This window comes from Struthio camelus, chromosome Z, assembly GCF_040807025.1.
Source record: "Struthio camelus isolate bStrCam1 chromosome Z, bStrCam1.hap1, whole genome shotgun sequence".
NCBI classification, from domain to species: domain Eukaryota; kingdom Metazoa; phylum Chordata; class Aves; order Struthioniformes; family Struthionidae; genus Struthio; species Struthio camelus.
Genome location: NC_090982.1, coordinates 89,027,683 through 89,051,540, shown reverse-complemented (window position 1 = coordinate 89,051,540; position 23,858 = coordinate 89,027,683). Strand labels below are relative to the sequence as shown.

General features: G+C 45.7%; 1 protein-coding gene across 5 annotated transcripts in view; it reads right to left on the bottom strand.

Annotated features, from left to right (window-relative positions):
• The window catches only part of LOC138060863 (E3 ubiquitin-protein ligase NEDD4-like), a 214,196-nt gene extending 208,747 nt beyond the window's left edge, over window positions 1-5,449 (bottom strand). For 3 of the 5 annotated variants that reach the window (XM_068926753.1, XM_068926754.1, XM_068926755.1), the window contains exon 1: window positions 5,219-5,449. In XM_068926753.1, the coding sequence (XP_068782854.1) occupies window positions 5,219-5,266 (48 nt within the window). In that variant the 5' untranslated portion in view covers window positions 5,267-5,449. Of the gene's footprint in view, window positions 1-3,900; window positions 4,554-5,218 lie in introns of those variants that run through there. The other 2 variants (XM_068926767.1, XM_068926763.1) reach the window with 2 other exon arrangements.
• Between the last annotated feature and the right edge of the window lie 18,409 nt (window positions 5,450-23,858).

Here is a 23,858-nt window from a genome sequence, read left to right as displayed (position 1 = left end):
CGAGCTCCTTTATGACAAATTCCAATGTATCACCCAAAAAACAAAAAAATAAAAACGCTCAAGAAGGAGCCTGTCATTTCTGCTTATGCAATCAAAACTCATGGAAGTTCATCAGAAGAACGTTGGAATTGTAAAGAGAGCAGCTCACGTTTAAGCATTTTCTTGGCCCATGTTTAAAGATACATAAGCACACGAGAGAGAGAAACATTTTTTCCACACACGCAAAAGTTGTAATGAACAATTACTTTCTTCAAAGGTCTTTTTCTAAAGATACTTTATTTATTCAACTAAACAAAATACAAGAAGCTACAGAAGTCTGTGCTTCTACTCAAGCTTTCTGGGAAGAGGGAAGGGAAAACTATGAAAAACGTTAATATTGTTTAGGCGCAACTCTCAAGAAACCCAAACTGAAATGAGAGGTCCACTTCATTAAGAGACAAATTATTTCTTTAGTGTGGAAGAAAATGCTTAACCACCACTTGAACAGAATTGGGGGGAGGTGCGAGGGGAAGGCTGATATGGCCATTTATCAGCTTTCTTATTCTCCACAACCACTAAGCCCCGAAACTATATATGGGCCAAAAACCCTCTTGGAAAGTCACAACGGACGTTTTCTACTTAAGAGAACAAAACAAAAAAAAAAACCAACAAACAAAAGACTAAAAAATGGATTACGTTCATGAAATTAATCTGTTCACTACTAGAATTAATGGTCCTGATATTTTCCATGGTTCATAAAGTCCCTAAACAGCTGAATGCTAAAAAACTGGGAAAAATTCCTTATATCACTTGGATTGCTGCTTCACGTTTTGCTCCCTTTCTCTCCGCTCCCTAGGCCAGCGGTGAAGGCCTCTCATTGTTATCAACAGGAGCTCTTAACAAACGGCAATTTCACAACCAACTAGGGATGCACAACCTATGTTAAAAGAAAGCGCTCTACGGGAGAACAGAAACAAACATTGTTGGCTACAAAGGCGCAGAATTTTTTAAGATGCTGGTATTGAAAGCTTGCGTCAGAGCATCTAAGCAGCCAGTAGGCTATGTGAATAGTATTTGAAGGACACGCATTTGGTTTAAAGCGAATCTTTGTTAATACGTGAATCTAAATTTTTCATAATTCATATTTACAAAGATGAAGATTTATGAAGACGCCAGTAAAAAACCTAGTCTGTCAGTGGCTAAAATGCAACAGCTGACTGTGATTGAGTAAGTCCCCGAACTACGCAGTGTCTTACTGCCTATCAGTGTCTGAACAAAATATGAACAGATGCCCATAAAGAAGATGCCCACAGAGAGTTATAGCTATTTACAGAGATAAACGTAGGCACAAACCCTGCAAACACTTAAGCATATGCTTAATTTGAGACATGAGGTAGTCCTACTGACATGCACATCTACTGTATAACTAGAAATTAAACCTATGCTTAATTATTTGTAAGAGATACTGCTATTTTTATGGCAAGCCATTAAGCAGGTCTAGCTTAAATTTAAATAACTACTTTTTCCAATCAGCAAATGGTAGAACATGTAGTTAAAATAAATAAATAAATAAGCCCTACCTAAAACACAAAACACCAAGTACGCAACAAAATTGCAAACTGTATTTCCAACTGAGGTAGGAATAGGAAAAAAAAAAAAAAAAAAAGAGAGAGCATAAATACATCTGCATATATGATTCAGTCTCTCAAGACAAGTAAAGATTTTGTTTCTCAAATCAAGAAGCCAAGTCAAGTCCAAGCCGGTACTAACGGGAAGTTGTCATCCCAGAACCCAATGTGCAATAAAACTGTCTAACCACACTTGCCTTTCTCAGTCGCTCTTTAGATGTGCCTTTATAAAGCTTCCTTACAGCTGCTGTTCCCAGAGAGAGTCTTCTCTCCTCCTTCAGCATCTTCCTTTGCTCAGACACTTACCAAAGACTTGACAACGATTTAGACTTTTGGGGTATTGAAACTACAGCCTATCAGACTACCAAACACTGCTTTACTGCTTATAATTCTACTTTGGAGCAGTTGCCCAGAGAGGTTATGGAGTCTCCATCCTTGGAGATGCTCAGAGCCCACCTGGATGTGGTCCTGGGCAGCCTGCTATGGCTGACCCTGCTGGAGCAGGGGGGTTGGACCAGATGACTGATCTCTAAAAGTCCCTTCCAACCTCAACCATTCTGTGATATTCTTCTCCCTGCATTTTCTCACCCTTCCCCCCTTTCTTTCCCCCTATTTCCATCTGAGGTCTCTACCGTCATATTTTTAGATTATCACTGTTCTATTTTGCAAAATGTCCACCAGAGCCACAACCTATAGCAGTACAAAACAAAACAAAAAAAAAAAACACCAAGAGTCAATCTGCTATAACATCATTGCTCCTAGCAGACAGAATGACTCTTGCAGTCATCAGTATGTTTGTGATGTGGGACCTCGCAGAGAGACTGAACGTATGCTTCTCTAAGTAGCTGTTTTCCAAACAGCTTGGTTTTATCTTGGAAGGTGAGAGCGAGATGCCTCTTCTCACATGGAATACCATATCCTTAGCACCGTTTAGCAGGCCTGGTCTCTAGTAGCAACTTTGAGGCGTTATCACAGTAATTGTTGCTATCAATGTAAAGAAGATTCCTTCCATCTCAGGCCCAAGGTATGTAAAGTTTGCACAGCCAAAGGCTGCATACCTCTGTTTGGTGGATTTCTCAGTTTATTCGCTTCTACACAAGCACCAGCATACAGCAAGGAGGAAGGCACGGACAAAAGATACCAGCGAGCACACATACAACAAAAGCAGCAGCCACACTGAACGTTGTTTCGGCCACCAACTCTGGACACAGCAAGATTCTTCACGGGTTTTATTTAATAGATTAACACTTGCTAATATATTCAAAAACGTGCGTGCACATAACCTCCACGAAGCGGCTCTAGCATTTCGGGATGCCGTATTGACACAGCGAGCCCAGCTGCCCTAGTTGTTTCTTCAGCTCGTAAAAGCCCTCCAGCACCACTGCAATAGGCAGGATCATCTCAGTCCACACAACAATAGACTCCCGGTTATCTGAGTGATCAGGCGGCACCAGAAGCACTCCGATAAGTGGGAGTCCAGCGAAGGAGGAAACCAGCCAGCGGGAATTGTTCTTGGGGATTCCTGCAGCCATCGCTGCTGCGAGGTAGACTTGTTCCCACATGAAGGTTTACGAAAACAAAACAGGGGAGGAAAAAGACTCTAGTCTAATTTTGCACGCATGATCTTAACCCAAACCTCTGTAACGCATTCGCTTCTCCCCTCCCTACCTTCACACACACACTGAATAATTTATATGAGATTGCTGTCGTAGCTTTATAAGCTAACAAATCCTGCACAAACCACCCTCTCCCTTTATAAAAAACAGCCACCCAAGCAGAAGAACCTCCTTTCCAATTAGAAGTAGTCACCTAGATTTGATGCAGTTCAAGTACAATAGGTAATAAAATAGCCTGACAGCTTTCATAAGCAGAAGATTTTTTTCATGCCGTAGTTTTTTCCACGGCACAAGAAGACTGGCAGACACCCCATCGTGTTTAGTCCCATAAATCTGGCCATAATGTTATTACATTATTATTATTAAGTTTTCTAAAAATATAACCTTGGCAAGCAACCTGCCTGACACTAAGAACAATAAAACCAATATACTGAGATCACAAAACAGTAACGGCTTATCCCTTTTCCGACGGTTCGTTATGCTGCCTACTAAGAAAAAGGAGTACCTCCCCAAGACCATGAAAGAAAAAGGGTATTAACTGCAGTATTTCACATTCTCCTGAGATAAAGCGGACTGCTTTGCTTGCGTGTATTTAACTCGCTAGTACTGCCCCCGGCGCCGCACAAGACATCAGCTGATAACGGGGGAACACAGCGACTAGCTATCGCGAGTCCTACCTGGTTTATCAAGCTCCATCTGCACTAAGCACCAGGCTGCATCTGACACCAGTTCCTGGACAGGAGGAAGCAAAGAGCAGGCCGGCCCCTCGCCCGGGTCTCCCCGGAGCAGGGCCGCCGGCCCCCGGCCCCTTCCGGGGCTACGGTCAGGGCTGGGCCACCCGCGCTCCTCGGGCGACCTGGGCCACCCGCGCTCCTCGGGCGACGTTTGGGAGCAGCAGCTCTTTCCACCTCCAGCCCTGGCTCTTTCTTTGTTCCCTACGCCGGCAGCTCGCCGCTTCCTGAGGCCGCTCCGAGGCCTTCAGAGGCGAAAGCCGAGTTTAGGCAGGATAAAAAGGGACAAAGCCAAGCCTTCGGGCCCGCCGCGCAGGGGGGGACCGCGAGGCCTCACAGCGGCTAAGCGGTGCTGGCCAGGCGGGCGCAGCCCTCGGCCCGACGGCGGCCCGCCGCAAGCCTCTGGCGAGGGCCGGAGCCTCCTCGGCCGACCGAGCAGGAGAGGGCACCGCGGGCGGGCGGGCGGGCGAGGGGCCGCGCTGCAGCGGTTTCTGGACGATGCGCAGACCCAGGCGCTGCCCGGGGGCGAAGGGCAGCGTGCCGGCCGCCGCTCCCCCCGCGCAGCTCAGCCGCGCTGGCGCACCGCCCTGCGCGCACCCGCTGCGCGCCGGGCTGCCACGCGCCGCCCGCCCGCACGGCGTACACGGGCGGGCACACACCTGTGCACACCCGCACAGACACCCGCGTGCACGCAGGCAGGCACGCACACCCGCGCCTGCACCCGTGCACACCCGCATGCACCCGTCTGTGTGCGGACGGGCACGCATGACACGTGCATACAAACATGCACACAGGCAGGCACGCATGCACGCACACGCATGCACACAGGCAGGCACACATGCATGCACACAGGCACCAGCATGCACACAGGCACATGCACAGAGGCAGGCACGCAAGCACACATACCTGCATGCGTGCACACAGGCAGGCACACATGCACACGCACACATGCAGGCACGCATACCTGCACACACGCGCAGAAGCAGACATGCATGCACACACGTATATGCACAGAGGCAGGCACGCATGCACACACACGCATGCACACACACGCATGCACACACACACGCATGCACACACACACGCATGCACAGAGGCACAGACACACACGCATGCACACAGACACGCACGGCCATGCACACGGGCAGACACACGCACACGTATGCGCACAGGCAGGCGGGCGCACCCCCTCGCGCACCCCCCCCCCACTCGCACAGACGGGGGCGCAGGCCGGCCCCTTCCCCGCCCGCGGCGAGGGGCTCACCTCGTCCTCCGCGAGGCCGTAGACGGGCTCCACCGCCGCGGCCGCCATGGGGCCCCGCCGCCCAGGTGAGCTCGCCCCTCTCGCCCTTCGCCCCCGCCTCCCGCGGCGGAAGGCGGCGGGAAGAGCCGAGCCGGGTCGGGGGGAGAAGAGGGGAACCACCGCCGCCGCTCCGCTCCGCGCCGCTCGCCCGGCCGCGGAAGCGCGCTCGTCCCGGCACCGCGGAGCCCCGCGGCCGCCCAGCGGGGCGGGCCGCGGCCGCGCACACCCAATCGCCGCCGCGGTTGTTGGGGGCGGAAAGAGCGCGGCGGGCGGGGCTGGCGGCGGCGGCGGCCCGCCCTGCGCCTTGCGGTGCCGGCGGGAGGGGCGGCGGGGGCGGCGGCGGGCGGTGCCGCCCCCGCGCTGCAGCCCCCCCCCCCCCGCGGCGGGGCCCGGCCGCGGCCTCCCCTCGCCCGGGGCTGCCGAGGCTGCCGGCCCCCTCAGCGCCCGGCCCGTCACAGAATCACGGAAGGGCCGAGGTTGGCGGGGACCTCTGGAGATCATCTGGTCCAACCCCCCTGCTCCAGCAGGGTTGTCCAGGATCGCGTCCAGGCGGCTTGTGAACATCTCCAGCCAAGGAGACTCCACCACCTCTCTGGGCAACCTGGGCCAGCGCTCTGTCCCCCTCACAGGAAATAAGTTTTTTCTCGGGTTCAGATGGAACTTCCTGGGTTTCAGTTTCTGCCCGTTGCCTCTTGTCCTGTCGCTGGGCACCACGGAGAAGAGACTGGCCTCATCCTCTTGACACCCCCCCTTCAGATACTTGTACATATTGATCAGGTCTCCCCTCAGTCTTCTCTTCTCCAGGCTGAACAGCCCCAGCTCCCTCAGCCTTTCTTCAGAGCAGAGATGCTCCAGTCCCCTCGTCATCTTGGTAGCCCTCCGCTGGACTCCCTCCAGTAGCGCCATGTCTCTCTTGTGCTGGGGAGCCCAGAAGTGGACGCAGTCCTCCAGGGGAGGCCTCACCAGGGCTGAGGGGAGAGAACCTTCCGTGGCCTCGCGCCCCCTCAGCGCCTCGCCCGGGGCAGCCTGGGGCTCCCGCGCCAGAACCTTCCGTGGTGGGAACCCACCTCAGCACCTCGGCCGGCGCCTGCGCCGCGGGCCACAGGCTGTCCGCCTCCCTGTGACAGCTCGAGGCACACAAACGAAAGGGACGCTTTTAATTTAAAAATGATTTTTGCCCGAATTCAGGTTTCTCTGAATTCTGAGGAGCAAGTCAGGCCCGTCAAAAGGAAATGCAGAGTCAACACAAATCGTCTGGCTGCCAAACAGCTTCTCGGTGCACATCCCTCCCTCCCAGCCTTCCCGCGGAGGCGTTAGAGGCGTGCGGCGAGGCACCCCATGTGCCGGGGGCTCCTCCCTCACACCGGTCGCGGCAATCCCTCCCCGCTGCGCACACGAGCCTGCCCCGGAGCCGCTGTCCCCTGTGTGACCGACAAAGTCCTCCCTGCGCGGCCCGCTCCTGGTCCTCCAGCTCGGAGCTTGGCCGCTTAAAGAAATAAAAACTTACAACAGCCTCCCGAGAGCGAGGGGGATCCAGCTACAGAAAAACACCCGGCTTTCGGGGCCCTGGATTCTGCAGCCTTTTACCAAAACAATAATTATCTGAGGTGTGAACCACTTGCTATCATTTCCTTGAATAAGATCCGTACTTGGACACACATGGGAGTTAAATGGACAGAAATGAAAGGTGGTGTTACTCAGCCTTAATTTAACTGCAGAAGTTACTTGAGTTTTTACGTTTTCCACCCTTGGTTTTCAGATCAGATAGAAAGTTTCCACCAATACTCAGGGAAAGCGTTTGCTCAGCGCTGTAGTCCACAGCGATTCCACCGTTACAGTGTTTTGAAGACACTTTGTCCTGTCCTAGCTTGGGAGAAGTTATAGAAGGAGACATAATTCTCCTGAGATGACTCTTATTTACAGTTACAACACAAACTTGCCCTCACTTTACTTGCTCACGTGTTCGTTCTCTCTCTGTCAAGGTGCCCTCTTTGTCGGTCTTGCAGGAAATCTTCTTCCCAGAAATTAATGCAACGTAACTACTTTTTCCTAATATGAGCAAGCATAGTTTAGTGAGCCCAAGGAAATTATGGGGAATCAATCTTTATTTTCATAAAGTGTCTCAGAACTAAAGAATTGCCGTCAGGTTGCATGCATCAAAGAACACTGTGACATTATTGAAACAAGTGAAAGTTTGCCAGTAACAGTTTTCCCACTTCCCAGCTCCTTTAATGCTGGGAACTGGATCCTGTTGCTTGGCATTTCTTTACTCCACTTCAGGCTCTGTAATGAAGACAGAGACAAACAAGAACTTCACCTTTACAACTATAAAGTGCCTTGGAAAATAAAGGGTTTTGACCGACATGAGCATTTTGGCAGTTTTTGCTGTTCCCCAATAATCCTGCAGAGAAGGATGATATATTGCAGAAGGCATATGAGAGTCGAGTATCACATAACCCGCTCCAGGTTCCTTCCTTTTTTTTCTTTTTTTTCCATTCTTCAGAGAGGCATATCAGACTACACAAGTTCAGGGAATACGTATTACAGATCTATCCCCCCCCCTCACATAACTAACTAGACTGAATTGTATGGTGGCTTCCTGCTATTCAAAGTGAATAAAACTGATTCATTTGTAGACGGGATATGTGCCAGGCTCTGAACTCAGTGTTCTCCGAGTCACCATTTTGTGGATTTTTTTTTTCAATAAATATCAGCCACCACAGGAGCTGCAAGAGAAAAGCAAAAGCTATCCACAGATCTCTCGAGCAACGATTATTATTCGCAAAAGCTTTTTCATCATTTAACATCCTGGTTTTTTAAGGAAACAAGATATTCTGGGCATTTGGGAGCTAGGTTGTTTCTGAGCAAAATCAAATCACAATTTAGCCATAAATTACTTCCTTATTTGATTTCTGCTCCTTCCTTAATTGTCTCTAGTCTCCTCCCCAGCCGTGCCCCACCCTCCACTGCTTTCACGTTTATCATCTATCTGTTATCTTTTGGCAAGATGATAGTACTTAAGTAGAGCCTAATGAGCTATAGTTTACATGAAAGCTGTCCTCAAACCCATTTGTGCTTTTACAGGACAACAAGTGATTTTTACTATGTTTACTTTGCTTGAAATACGAAATGTATTAATAAAGCTCTGGAGGGAAATCCAGATTCATCACCACACCCCAATACAAGGGGTATTCACACTTCAGAAAGGTCGTGATTGACTTTAGATACAGAGGCTGAGGAAGTCACTTCACTAGCACGGAGCACAGCTGCACACAACAGGGTTCGTTACTCAGCATCTGGTACAGTAACACAAAACCAACAGCAATTTAATGAACACATGAGGCTCTGCTCTGTGGCAGCACAGAAACTCCTTTTCTCCTGTTGCCGACTTCCCTCCTGTTCAGCAAACTCTAGCATGGCACTGGGGACATCCAACAGGAGGAATATGGCAAATAACTAGAGCACAGTAACTCGTGAAATTGCCCTATCACGAATACAAATAGATCATGATAGGCCAGTAACTATTTTACCCATTTCATGTTTTTACAGCAAAGAGTAAATTGGCCACTCAGAAGAAAAATCACTAGCGGAGCCCTCTGCCTGACAGGCAGCCCCTGTGGGTCCAGATCGCACCTTACACCTGAGAGCTGAGGGGAAAGGGAAATAGAAGATGCCTTTTTTTTGGAGAGATTCCACAAGCAGCCTATAAATCAGAAAATTTTCTCTAGCCTTTGCAAAAGGTCTTCCTGGGGAAGGACAGATTTGACCTATGCCCAGGCAACAGAGTACAGGAACTAAAATTGCAAGCTGCTAAAGTACAGCTTATGAAGTCATTAGCCTTTGTCCTCACATGAAAGTCTCCTGTTCGCAAGCTACATATAATGCAGTTAATACTGGCACCTGTAGACACAGACTTTCCCAGCGTCATGCTCTAAAACTACTTCGGTGTCCCTTCTTAGGAGGATCTGTTAGAGTCCCCTCCAATTGTTAAGTCCAGGAGAACCATGTTGGTACCAGATTCTTCCAAAAATTCAAATTCAAGATAAAGCAAGCCTCTTCCACAAATTCCAGTTTCTTACTCTTTAGCTGAGCTCACTTCATCATTCCCAGATTTGTATCTAGCTCTTTCCCCATGCTTTTCCATCATCTCTTTCCGTTCCTTCACAGAAGCAGCTCTACCAGGTCTTGTTAGGTTGCCACAGAGGGTATTCTCTGATCACTCCATTCCCGTAGTTCTTCCTCTTTAGTTACCTCTGTCTTGTTTTAACTCCTCATATCATAGCTTCAGAGCTCCAAGTCACTCCAGGCTTTCTCTCAGAAGGCCACTTCTTCACCAGTCTTCTCCTTTCATTAGGGTAGGCTTCCCAGTGAGGAAGTTCAGTGCCCAGATGATCAGTTTTTGCATGGCCGTATCTCCGTATACCAGCAGCTGAGACCATTAGCAACTATTAATAACCTGGCATGGATTATCATCAGCATTTATAGTTCTGAAGTATAGAATGAAAAGGAAATAGGTGACTGTAATTCAGTGAAAGGATCCAAATACTGTAAAGTTGATGATATAAGGAAATCTCAGAATCCAGATCGTTGCCGCAACGCGCGATTACAAAGAGCGAACTCTAGACACGCGTGCTCTACAGGGCCGGCTGTGGGCCTCAAACCACAGCTATGTTTTTCTACTTATACATGTTACAGCATTTGCATTGTTATTGTAAAATCGGATACCATTCCCATCAAAAGGTTCTCCTTTAGGAAAAAATACATATGTATATATGCTAAATGAAAGGGTGTCTGATGATAAGAGCAAAAAATTAGTACTCACCAACACTAACACATCAACTTTATTGGATTGCAAAGCTTTAGTAGCAAATCTGTGATGGAGATTACTTGTGTCTCATGAAGATTACATGCATAATTCCTCTTCAAAATTATATTTAGAATAATAGATGGGCCTAAAGAGATGTAATTCTTTTGAGGATGCTGACATCAAAAATCTCTAGGTGCAGCTCAGCTGATTTATAACAGGCCTCTTTATATAACAGAGGTCGATTAATTATTCACGATTCTCAGAGAAAAATTAGATTAAATATATATTATGGATGGCAATTCTCAATTAAAGATTAAGCTTCATACAGCTGGATAAGACAGGAGGTAGCAGGGAGTGGTGAGGGTGCAGCACTCAGCGGTAAGTACATGTTGAAGGCTGGGAACAAGAGGAGTTAATATACCAGAACAGGCAAGCGATCTGAATTTGACGATTCTCATGGAGCCTCCACAGCGGCCCCAACCAAGTGTGCAGCGCTGTAACAAAGGGGCAGAGAGGGGATTCCTTTCCAGCTCCAGCTGGTGATTAGCTTATGGCCTAAAGCTTAAGAACGATATGCCTTGTAATTTTTTTTAACCTCATGAGTGTAACAGCAGATGTGATTCCTATTCATATAAATGCCTAATCCTTTTCTAAATCTCACTAACCATTTCCTCAGTAATATCTTCCAGCAGCAATATACTCTGGGCTGATTATACAGACCAATAAAAATTATTTCCTTTCAGCCCTTTAATGTATGTTCCTGCCCACCCATTCTTTTGTTCATATTAAATAGCTGAGTAATGCCAGTACATACTTTTCTGTAGAAAAAAGGAAAATATTCTATCTGCTTTGCTACACGGACCCACAGACTGTCGGCTTTTACTTTTCTCTTACGGCAATAAAAGTCATAAAAATACCTGAGCACAGGCCCATTTTTAGCCACCTATCATTTCACTTCAGAAGGCAGTGGAACAAGAGATTGCTTCTACAGACTGGTTTTTCCCATGCTTTATGAAAAATCACTATGGCATTTTGGTAATTACCTAAGATGTAAGAAAAAATAACTATATTGTTCTAAAAAGACAGACAGGATGCTTCAAAGAGAAAGAATAGCAAGAGATGATTTCTAAATAGCTCTTTGCTGGAGACACACAGGAAACTTGTTTCTGGCTGTTCAGTCATCACCCAGCTCCAGTTCAAACGCTGAGTAACCACACTGAGTTTAAGAGCCCTGCTGAGCAAAAGGCTTCAAGCTCAAGCTCAGCTTTTGAGCTTGAGTACCTCCTGGCCTCTTAAACTCGGCTATGCAGCTCCATCACTGGAACTGGATGGTGGGTTCCAACCAGTTCAGAGCCATGGGCAAAATGAATTTTCATCTGTCTTCTAAGGACAGTGCAGAGATATACTAACAGTATATATCCCTCATGCAAATATTATAAATACCTCCCCTCTGGCACGTTCTGTAAGGCTCAGACGGAGACCTCTCTGCTTGGCTGGGGGCTGGGGCACAACAGCGACAGGAGTTCTCGGGAACAATTTAGACTTACAGACAATCCAGAACTTAATAAAAAAGAAGGTGAGGGCCTGAACATCATTAGCATAAACAAGACATTAGAGTAGAGAGAGTTTCTGACATGTATACTTAAACTTATTAATCTATATTAAACACACTCGTTCTATGGTTAATTCACTACATCAATATCGACTTCTGTTTCTATGAGTGCCTGCGGTAATTCATTGCACGCACAGCAGCATCCTGGGGGCAGTGAAGATGAAAGTACGCTGCCTTACAATACCTCTCCGCGTTCCTGAGAATCAATAACACAGCGAAGGGCCAAAAAAAGTGGCGGGGGGAGGGGAGGATTTATGGCTATGGTTAAAGGATCTATGGCTTCTCCCGAAGAGCTGTACAGAAACCAGAAATAACCTCACAAAACTGCTGCTACACGCTCTTTAATTTAACTCTGAAAATCAAATACAGACAAGTAAAACCGTACAAAAAGGCCTCTGTTCTCATCTGTATCACAACTGTTCCCTATTCTGGTGCCTGTATGAAATACAGTTCTGAACTACAACCTAAAGCCACATGAGCAGATGTGTCTTCCAAGGTACATCAAACTGCAGGGACATGGAGAAGAAAGCTCTTAAAAGATATGTAACTGTTCCTTAAGATTTAACCTGGTTGCACTCCCTGCAGGCACTCATTTGTATAAATACCGGATGCGCAGTAGAGGCAATGATGTCAGCTCTACGTCACTATTTTTAGCTTTTTTTTTTTAAAGAAGCATTCCGTTGTTTAATATTAGAAAGAGAAACCCTTACTTGATATTGACTAACTATCAGTCACGGTTGTATAAACCTTCGAGATAGTCAGTATTATTTGAGGGCATTTTTATTTATGTAAATTACTAGTAAATAATACCCGCTCCCACTACACTTTGTAGGTCTTCTGTTTTGCAGTGTGGTCTCCCTCCTCACCGAGACGCTCTCAGATAACAGCTGTGCCTTCACCCTTCCGTGGCTCCCTCTCACATGTTTACTGCCTTATCTGTTTAGATTACAATTTTATGGGGATCAGCGACTGGCTCATCATGTGCTTGTACAATGCTTAGAAAAAAAGGGCAACTATAAATAGCAATAATACAATTCCTTACGATAGAAAGCCTAATACATCAAAGCACATGTGACAGGCCCAGAGGTAATGCGGTAAAAGCACCAATCAGGGTTCGAACTTTTTGTTTGAAGTTACTGTTGTTAATATGTCCTTTTCCCACAATTGGCGTTACAGTGTAAACCCTCCAGCATCCTTCAAGTACAACACGGACTTTTTTTTCTCATTCCCAAAGCCAAATAATACACCGTCTTTCACAAAAAAATTATTTTAGTGAGAAGAATCAGAACTAGCAGCTGCTGGACTAGCTTGAATTAGTAGGGTGTTTTCTCCCACCCCGGCAGTCCACCGCTGGATGATAAACAGATTCTGCCAAGCAGACGTAATCTGTAAAGAGCTTTCCAAGTTTTTAAGCAGAAGCCAATTTATAGTGCAGGTAAATTAAGGTAATAATACGCTGGTAAACAGAAAAACTTCCCACTTTGTGTTCAATGCGTTCTTACAAACCTCCTCATGGGGCTCGCTCTTTCCCACAGCGCTAGACCTCTTCCAAATCTCAAGCAACTTTTGACATCTCTTCCTCAGAACGCGTGCAGAATGGTACAGTGGGATGAGAGCAGAAAATGAGCTTTCATTTACCACGGCACAGTCCACATACATACCTGCTCCCTGTCTCATTCAATGACTCTTCTGTGTACAGTCAACAGGAGCTTTGTAATATAGTTCTCTTTCTGCATTACACCATCCGCGTTGGTTTATATCAGGTATATGGTTTTGTTTCATTTTTAGCTCAGACTGAAATATAATATTGTGCTCTAACTTTTTTACTGTTATTGTCCTTATTCACACCCGTGTAATTTTTCCACATTGAATCAGTGGTACTTGATATTAGTATGTATCACAGTCTATGAGCTATGAACTCCTCTGGTGCAAGAAAGCTTATAGCATCATTGCAGTAGAAGTGAATTATTTCAAGTACACTTGAAGCCGCTGGAATGAAGTTCTAGAATAGCTTTGCAGTATGAGTAATGAGAACAATATTCTCGAACACTTTTAAGAATATTTTTGATGTGGTCATCGATAAATTGGATTTGATTGCCACAGAGATTTCTACTGATCTTTTTTTAAATCGGAACCAGTACTTTTAAATTAGTAACAGGGTAAATCATCCTCTCCCTATAAAAACCCTCCTAGAATCTTTGTGGATTCCAGTGAGGAACGAAGGAACCTGCTTTATAGGATGCCCAGCCCCAAAATTCTGTGCAGTGCTCTGTTATATTTTGATTGTAGTTAAAGCAATGTCACTTCCATTGTACTGAGCCTTCTTGGTCTTCTGACAAATTATCTTTCATGTATATGATGACAGATCCTCTCATTTCCATCGATTTTGGTGAAGGCAATAACTTTTAAAGCTGTGACAATATACACCTCCAGTAACTCACACTCACAGAGAGCCCTTTTACATTTAGTTTGAAAGACCTGGAGCTGGAGAAAGCTAAATTTTAGACTGGTGTTTCAGGGCAGCATTTTCAACTTACAATTAAATATTTTTTTCTTAGCTTTTAGTTATTTATTAATGAGAAAAGATTTGCAGGAAGTTCATGACATATTCTGTGTTTTTTAAAATAGATGTATCAGATTTAATGGAGTAAGCAGAATTTTACTTTTCAGTCATTCCAGCTCTGCTTTTCATTTCTGTTTGCTTCTAAAGTTCCATTTTTAAATGGCTACAGGGAAGGGATTCATCTGACCTAGTCTCTCTAGGGTCCCGTTATCCCCAACAGAGAGAAACAGGAGCTTTTAAAATGCAATTCATCTCATCCTAAAGCAGACATCTAAAAAAAAGTCAAATGAATGTTACCATGAAAGTGCCTCTTTCTCTCTATTGACTATAAGAAAGCCCAAGGCAACGAGCTCAAATAAAGGCATCCACATCACAGCATCTAACTGCAGGTGGGAATGTGATTGACATTCACAAGCAGCTGAGACTTACCTGACCTAATTTTTGTAATTTTTTTTTCTTTTAAGAATGCAATGATTTCAGCACATGTCCTTTCAATGTATTGAAATGAGTATTGAATATTTTAACTCAACTTCTTAAAAAGTAAAACAGCAACCCATCTAGTAGCTGAACTGTTACGCACAAAGAAATAGAGGTAGAGTAAAAACCTCTTAGCTGTTATCAAAGTCTGTAGGACAACATTCATTTCTTGTCATTTAGATTATGTCAGATTAGCAGGCAGCGTGGAAATGCACTTGACAGAAAAACACTTTCCCCACAGAACAAAGCTGTTGCCAAAACTGCTTGGCCACAGTTCAGCCAAACACTTAGGTGCTCTGCTAAACAGAAATGGATTTAAGCATGTAGTTAAGATGAAGCACTTGCTGTATTTCTTTGCTAAGTCAGGGCCCCTGTGACTAATGCCTGTATTTTTTACATTAATTTTGAAATATTTCACCAAGTATTCTTTATCAATTGCATATCAAAAGAAGTTAAAACAACACATCTACTACTGGTAATCCAGTCGACTCCACTATAATGAACAACATAAAAAGCATTTTAAAACCGTTCCAAGCTCTGCCAGTTGTCTTGTGCAGCCAAGATACCTAGACAATACATGTCAGCACCTGAGCAAATCCTTAATGTCAGCATCAGTATCATATGGAAAATAATTACTTAAATTTCAAAATGTCAAGAGGCTACTTTACTGTAACAGCTTATTCTAGAGCCCTGCTCAGCAGAAGCAATCTAACTGGGAATGCCGTGCCCGCTGCTTTAGGCTAGCCCTTGCAGAATACGTGTGACATTGCGCTGGCAAATCATGAATGCTGCAGTACGCTACTTAAAACAGCAGTGAAAGGTTATTCAGATAACAATAGAAAAGTTTGTTTCCATTCATTTTTTGGCTGCCCTGCTGCTTGTTTCAACTCCCGCATAACAGCTCTTTTCAGGATGCAGCCAGGGTACTCACAACCCCACCCACATCACATCATCGGCCCTCTTCCACAGACCTCCCCTTGCTTCCATAAGAAGTGTTTCCATAAGAATATGTGGAAGGAAAGCCAAGCATCATGGCTTGGATTCACAGGCAGTGTGGGACCTTGTGTGCTTGTATACAGCCAAACCGGGCTCTCCAGCGCACGAAAGACATCGACCTATGGAAGCCAGCCAAGACGACTGGGGCTGGAGCACATGCAGTAGAGGGGAGGCTGAGACAGCAGGGTTTGTTCAGCCTGCAGAAGGCAAGGTCTGGTGGAGTCCATATTGCTGACTACAACTACCTAACAGGAGGGCACAGAGAAGATGCAGCAGACTCCTCTCAGAGGGCCACAACGACAGGACAAGAGGTGACGGGGGACAAGTTGGAACATACCAAACTCTGACCACACACGGAAAATTTTTCAACTATGCAGGGGGGTAAATGCTGGAACAGGTTGCCCAGACAGGTTGTGGAGTCTCCATCCTTGGAGAGACTCAAAACTTGACTGGACAGGGCCACGAGCAACCTGACGTAATTGTACCTGCCTTGAGTGGGTTGCACTAGAGCTCTCCAGGGCTCCCATCCCGCCTACATGACTCGATGGGTCTATCGCAATGGAGTTCCCTGGAGTTTTACTACACCTGTGCATTCAGGTATAATAACAACCATTAAGTAATACCTTCTGGCTAAGTAGTGGAAAGGAATCTAAGTTATTTTCAAGGAAGAAGCGGGAGATGTTTGGCAAAAAAAAAAAAAAAATTAGCTGAGGGAGCTAATTTAATACATTAATACAGGAGCCCGTGGGGGTGGGGGTGGGGGGCTCTTCATCATTTTTCCGATAAATACCACACATACCTTTTGTAGGATATAAAAATGTTAACTAAACATTACTGTACAATTCACAAGAAAACTGTAGTAATTATAAAAACAAAAGCCTAGTGAATAGCTGAAACGCTGCAAAGCTACTTCTATTATTTATAGCCATTGTATATTTTCCTGCTGAACTTAACAGTATTAGCTGTTACTCAAGTATAAGGATATGCTACTTAGAAGGTCACTGTAACGTGCCAATAAATAGACTTAACTGTAAACCCCTAGTACTTTTAATCATGCAGTGGCAGCAGACACAAAGAAAATCTAGATAAACCATGATCTTCATAAATGCAGATGGTTTGGATTTTATGGAATTGGCTTGAGCAGATTAACAGAGCCATAACCTAAGCAGAAAATGCTCTTTAGGAAATCAGACGGATGCTTCACTGGCTTACCCAACAGCCTTATGATGATAAACTGTTGCCAGGTCCTTCCAAAGTGACAAATTATTCTATATAGTGGGAGCTGTAAATTCACAGCAACAGTTTCTAAAAACCTCCAGTGAGATGGAAAAATGTAATACACAAGTTCCCAGCAACAGAGTCAGCGTTTGTGTATCGGCGCATGAAACCTTGGGCCACAGCTTCTGTGGTTGTAAATCTTGGAGCCTCACTCAAACTTCACCCTTGGAGGCCCTTGGTTTTAGAAGTCTCCAATTACTTCTCTTACACCAAACATCTATTGCTTTTCTCTGACGAAGAGTCTGACTGTTTCAGGACGGCAGACTTCAGGAACCTGCGCGGAGTACCAAAGCTCTTCTCTCCAGTCAACTGTTTGTCAATAGCTTTCATGTCCTGACCGCACACTTGTCCCTACGAGGCAGTCAACGTGCTGTGAGTCTGTGACTTCCAGCTCCCCGTGACAGGGAGGACAGGCAGCTGAGAGACGGGGCTCACTGACGTGACGAGCCCTTGCTTTTCCCTGCAAAACGAGGGTACGGTTTGGGGACAGAGTTAAGCCGATCCGACGGACGGCCGTCACCCAACGAGGAAGTCCCCGTGCTGCCCTGCCCGTCCCGAGCTGCACGCTCCTCTCCGTCCCTGCTGCTGGCACCAGTCACCAGCCCCACGGAGAGCAAAGCTAGCAGAAGAACACTCCCTTTTGCTGAGGAAGACGAGTTTTACACTAGTTTACCCCCCGAACCAGCTTGCGGGGTGAGCGCCCCTCGGGAAGCGGCCGAGGCGGGTGGGCAGAGATGAGCCCCGCTGTCCCGCCACGCGGCGCCCTGCCTTCTCCTCCACCTTTCAACTAGCCAAAATAACCGTTACTCAACAGTGCCCATACTATGGCCTTATCAAAAATAAAGGAAGGGACCTCATTAACTTAACAAGCAGTCAGAATATTTTTAAACAAGAATTGCTACGGTTGAGGAATGGAGAGAGAACTCTGAGACTGATTAACTACGAGGCAGCGGTCAATGCCAAATGTAAATAGTCCGGAGCAAAAACGGGACATACCTCCTTCTCTCTCCCTCTGGCGGTTTTAATGTCTTTAGACGTCACATACGACAACAACAGTTAAGAAATCATACAAGCAAGAGTGTGTTTAATTTGACGGGGTATTTGCTGCATGTTGATTTTTGTGCTTTATTTGTCTTTTAAATGATTAATTTGAATTAATTATTTCAAAGGAGATTTTTTAAAAAGTTCTATTCCCAAGGTATTGCTAGTTCCACTGAGTTTATCAAATCAGAAGAGTAATAATGGAAAGTTCTACTTGTATCCTAATATTTTTTCAGCCTTTAAATGGAAATTCATTATTCTGTTTCCAAACATAAGAACAGAGATCTACATCCACTGAGCAAAAAGGCGGCTGTTTACAGACACGCTTCAGCACAGGTCAATATTTCTTCCATTTTAGAGCTTGTCAAAATATTCTGTAAGAAGAGGAATATATGTTGTTGTTCCCAAATAATGCTTTTCTCACTGCAAAACTTGCCAACAGTAATCATATTTCTTTTTCTGGAACAGTTTCATAAGAAATTTAATATATTGTCAAGTTTAAGTTTGATCAAGTGACACTGTTGTATCTACGTTTTCAGTATACATCCTTTTTAAAGCATTATGGCAGTGTGGAGGGACTGAAAATGCAATTTTGAACATACTGAAAACTGGTTCTGAGCGTACAAGAGTTAACCATTGAAAAGTATGCCAGTATTTTGTAATCTGTTATTGAAAATACATAGACAATTTATCAAAACTATAAAACAAGTTGAATCAAAAATCCCACAAAACACAATTTTTTAACTTAAAAAATTTTTCTTTTCTCTATTCTGGTCTTTTCTGCTTTCATTGCTTTATGGGGATGAAATGGTAACGCAGTGGCCTATATCAAGATACCCTTTCTGGAAGATTTCTGGTACAGTTTTGGTAGAAACACTGATATATTTACATTTGCCTGTGCTGTTTAGAAAGGAATTAACTGTGCTTCCACCTGTCTGCCACCTTCCTCTCTTCACAGCCCGCTCCATTTAGTATCCTGGGCCTCTTCGCACAGCCAAAACAGCTAGAGAAGATGTTCAGGTGGGGGGTGCTGATCATGACCCGCTCCTGCTGAAGTCATTAGGAGTCTTGCCAATCAGAGCAGAAATTTGGCACGTTTGGAAACTGCCTTTCAATTTTTAAAAGCCTCAGAAAGAGACGGTCGAGTCCCGTCACTGAGATGGGACTGAGCGTCTTCCAGCTACGGTAGCAGCGTGTGTCATCCAATTTAAAAATCCCACGCTTAATTTCTTTTAGCCGTATGGCATCAGCTGAAAGTATTAAAGAAAAGCATGCAGCGGCTTTACGCTATCAGCTGAGCCCTCCGAGGGACCGCATCTCGGTCAGCCTATTTCGCTAGTATTCTCCTCTCAACGCAGCGGGTGGGTTAACCTTACCTTTGCGCCAGACCTTGCTGTTTAACGTCAGCGGATTTTTTTTCTAAGCGTCTCCAATTGTGGAGAAGTTTGAGCTACCTTTTGGCTGGATTAATTGCTATGCAGTTTCCAATGACAATATAATACTTGTGGCCTGAGCAAGACGCGTGCCCTCCTGCGGCAGGACTCCGCGGCGGGGTGACTTCCGCGCGCTTTCCTACTTTTCGGATATTAGTCAGACAGGCACAGACAGAAGGCGCTGAAACAACGCTTATACAACGAGCTGCTTTCATAACTTCCTCCCTGGTTGCAATGGTAATGCAAAATAACCAAAACAATTTCAAAAGAAAGACAAAATATTTTCTTTCTTGACCCAAGTCAAAAAGAGGGACCAGAAGTCGGAGCATCCGTTCTTCCTCAGGCCAGTTACTCTGACTTATAAATGTTGTGGGTCAAAACACCCTACCCATTTTCCAAAGAGAAAAAGGCAATGTTTTATATTGGCCTACTGTGAATGCAGTTTTTCCAAGATACTGAAAGAACTGCATGAAATAAAGGCTTGTTATAGTATAATTTTTGTAGCCGGTGAATAAGTCATTATTTTCTGAGGAGTCATTGTACTGAAAGTATTGAATTAAAACTTTTTGGTGCTCAAACAGTTCAGAAGAGACTTTTGGGGAGTTTCGTAATAGTTAAGACCTTAGATGTTTGTTTTTGTTAAAAAAAAAAAAGAAACTCCACAGACGTCACTCGGGAATTATTGCCAGTTCAAATGCATTTTTTGAAATTCAGACTGTTACATAAATGATACTGTTGCAAAGGAAACAGCAGGCGATATTTCAGTAATATTTCATACATCTCATACATTTTCATACATATTCTATACAATGAAAAAAATGAGTTTTTTTGTGGTTAAATCCCAGATATAAAATCCAGGAGGGCTGGGCTACGCTTACACCACAAACTTCCTACACCACCATGATTAAATCTCTTTTTTTTTTTTTGAATCTTTTCTACCCATGAGCAGTAATTCTTAATTCCCAGTAGCAACGTTCGTAAGGCATTTGAGACAACGTGATAAAAAAGTTGTAAAAAACCTGCTGTCAGCAACGTACTGTATGCCTCCGCTCCCCGGATCGTCCCCCAGGCTGAACACAAGACCGCTCTCGGAAGAATTACCTAATTCACTCACAAAACTAACGTGAACTCAGAACATTTTTCCCCCCGCTTTGTGTTTGCCGTGGTTTGCTGCTCCGTGCTCGTGCTCTCAGCAGCTGGCGGCCGCCCCGCCGCCGGTTCGTCCCGCGGACGACCCAGCTCCACAACCGGCCCGGCCGCACCAGGAAGGGGGCGCAGAGGGAGCGCCGGCCGCGGACGCCGCCCGTGGAAGGGGGCACCTTCCGCCGAGGGCGCTCCGTGGGGACCAGCGCCAGCGCCGGGCTGCAGCAGAAGCCGGCGGCGGGCCCAAGCGCCGGGCGGGAACGGCCGCGACAAACCGCTGCATCACCCGGGCTGCAGGGCGTGCGGGACGGCGTGCCCCACGTCGTGTGCGGGACGCCGTGCCCCACGTCGCCTGCGGGACGGCGTGCCCCACGTCGCCTGCGGGACGGCGTGCCCCACGTCGCGTGCCTCAGTTTGAAAGTCCTACAAGGGATCTCATTTTGCAGCTAGAAAGACATTGAATCTGAGCACACAGAGTCACCGTGTGACCTTTAGTGACCTTTACAAATTCCATTTCAGCATTTGTAATTCCGGGAGGTAGCAGCTTGGGTCTATTCTGACTTGAAGGAAGTGCAGGCTCAGATCGTCCAGGCCCTACACAGCTGATTAAAGAATCAGTGTTTTAGATTCTAAGACATTTTCATTTCTCTGTGAAGCTTATGTATGATCTTTAGGTTAAGTATTCTATGCAAGACTGACACTATCATTCATCACATACGTGGCTGTGGTGCTGAATATGTTACAAGACTGGAAAAGGATCAGAAGATGCTGTTTGATGCTTTTGCCATGGTAGCAGTCAACCTGAAGCCCAGTTATGTCTTTTCTACATAAAAGGCTTTTCTACTCCTAAAACAGACAGCTAGTTTCCACATTTTCAGCTGCAGAGGACCCATAGCCCGATGTTGAAGAAGTAGGTGAAAAAAAGCAACTCTCCAGACAACCCCCCCCTACTCTTCTAGTATCCGCTGGAAACAGGAAGATGCATTTATCCCACATGCAGGAAAGGACTTGAGAATAGAGGACGTATTAATGACTGTCCATATGCATCATTTCCCCCAAATACGCTGGCAGGTGCACAGCGCTGCCCAGAGCCTTCAAAAGGGAAAACACAGGATTTTACAGCACAGCTGGGGCTGGCAGGGAGCCCTGGAGATCCCCTGCTCCAGCCCCTGCTCCAGCAGGGCCGGCCAGAGCAGCCTGCCCACGACCATGTCCAGGTGGGTTTGAATATCTCCAAGGATGGAGCAACCTCCTCCAACGTTTCACCACCCTCAAAGTGAAGAGTCTGGCCCTGGCCTCTTGACACCCTCCGATCAGATATTTATAAACACCGATAAGACCCCCCCCGCTGAGCCCTCTCTTCTGTGAATGACTGCCAGGCACCTGCTCACAATCCAGCCTCAGGTTTCATAACAGCAACAGGCTTTCCCCTTATCAACCTCCCTTTGTTTTTCATCAGAGTGCAGTGTGGAGGCAGGTGACCTATTCATTATGATCAACCACTGAAAAATAGTAAGCTTGCTTTTGCCAAGTTAAATAGAGCCAGATCACAAGCGATGGCAAACATTAAGTTTAGCATGGATCTGCATAAAGTACTGGAGGCACGCACGCAGTTAAAGGCTGAAAACACATCACACAAGCCGATATTTATTAAAAAACTCTGCTGAACTCCTGCATTTTAGGGCAAACGCATAGCTTGTGTGTTGGATACAGACTTATTTAGCTTCTGTGATAAATCTTGTCCAAAAGTCATTATTTGCCATAGTCTCAACTTAATAGGATGTGCCTCAAGGCTGTGATTTCGTGCAACAGATGTTCTATTGTTTCTTATGTCATTAATAGATTTTGTGGGCCACCTGCTTTTTCATACCCCCTTCCTTCCTCTCCCCCCCTTTCACTATACCCCAACCTCTTCTATGCCCTCTTAGCACATTACTGGTTGGCGATTTCGGAATAAGAGCACTGACAAGCACAGTCCTGTGTAAATAGGTCTGCAGCTTTCTATAAAAAGGACTTTTGGCTGAAGATTTGGTACTTATGGCATTAGGAAGGCTGCCCTACTAAATATATCTTTTCTTAGCACGTATGTCCTATTAAAGCTGGCACACCACCTTGAGGACTGGCACAATGCCACCCCTAACACATGGACATGGTGGTACACTCTGTATGAGCTTGAAATATGTTTGCTGCGGGTAGGATTTCAAGCTCAAGATACTGCAATGATAATGTTGGCTGTCATACCCACAGCTAAAACCCTGAGCCAATGTTTTCAACGTTCACTAACCTCAAGCACTCAATTTTAGGCATCTCATATCTGATTAACTTAGAGAGTGAGACTTCAGCAATTCCAGCTTACCTCAACCCCCTGAGCAGTACTTCTGCAGCTGCAGAAAATCTGAGCAGCAGCTTCCTTTCCCATCCCTTCGCTGGAGCTGCTCTGCAACACCTGGGACAAAATACAAGCTGTCTGCAGTGAAAGTTGCCCTTTACTATGAGAATTCAACAATAAAGTGTATACAGGCTAAGTTAACTAACTCTGGGCTCTGGCTAACCGGGATGATGTTCAGATGGAAGAGAGAGAGGTCAGCTATTGCTCTGGAGCTCTTTCTATGGCAAGAGGGCTTTGTGAAATTAGGTCTCACAAAAATTTCCAGATTGTTGCTTGTATTGCCCTCCTCTTCCGGATTATCAATGAGGCAATTTGCACTTGAGCAATGGTAAAATGTTGTGGTGTAGACTATTTCAGCTACGAGAAGGATCTCTACCACAAGATAGGCTAATCTGGTTATTTTCAGAAATGCATGAAGTCTGGTACACTTGGACACCAGACACGGCTTCCCTGCTTACTGTACCATCTAAAGTACCATCTAAAGTCCATCTCTCCAGACCTTTCTTGAAAGATGCATTACTATTTTCAATCAGGCTGTGCTCCTTCTCAGATCTTCCCAATCTAAATTGCTTCTCCTATTCCATTCCTGCCCAAAAGCGCATGCAGCAGAACCACCCCACCTGGCTATTTGAATTCCAAATCAGGCTTGCATATCACTTGGGGTAGGGCGGAGACCTCGGCCTGTATTTTGGGTTTGGTAACATCTGCTGGTGTTTGGGTTTGTAGATTACTGTTCTTTCTCCTATTGTGTTGTATAAGTGCTGCATGGCTTCTCACGTTCTAAATGCAAAGTGGCAGTACAACAGCTCTGGAGAGGTTTAGCCAAGCTGTAACACGTCCTTATCCTAGTCTTGGGAGATTT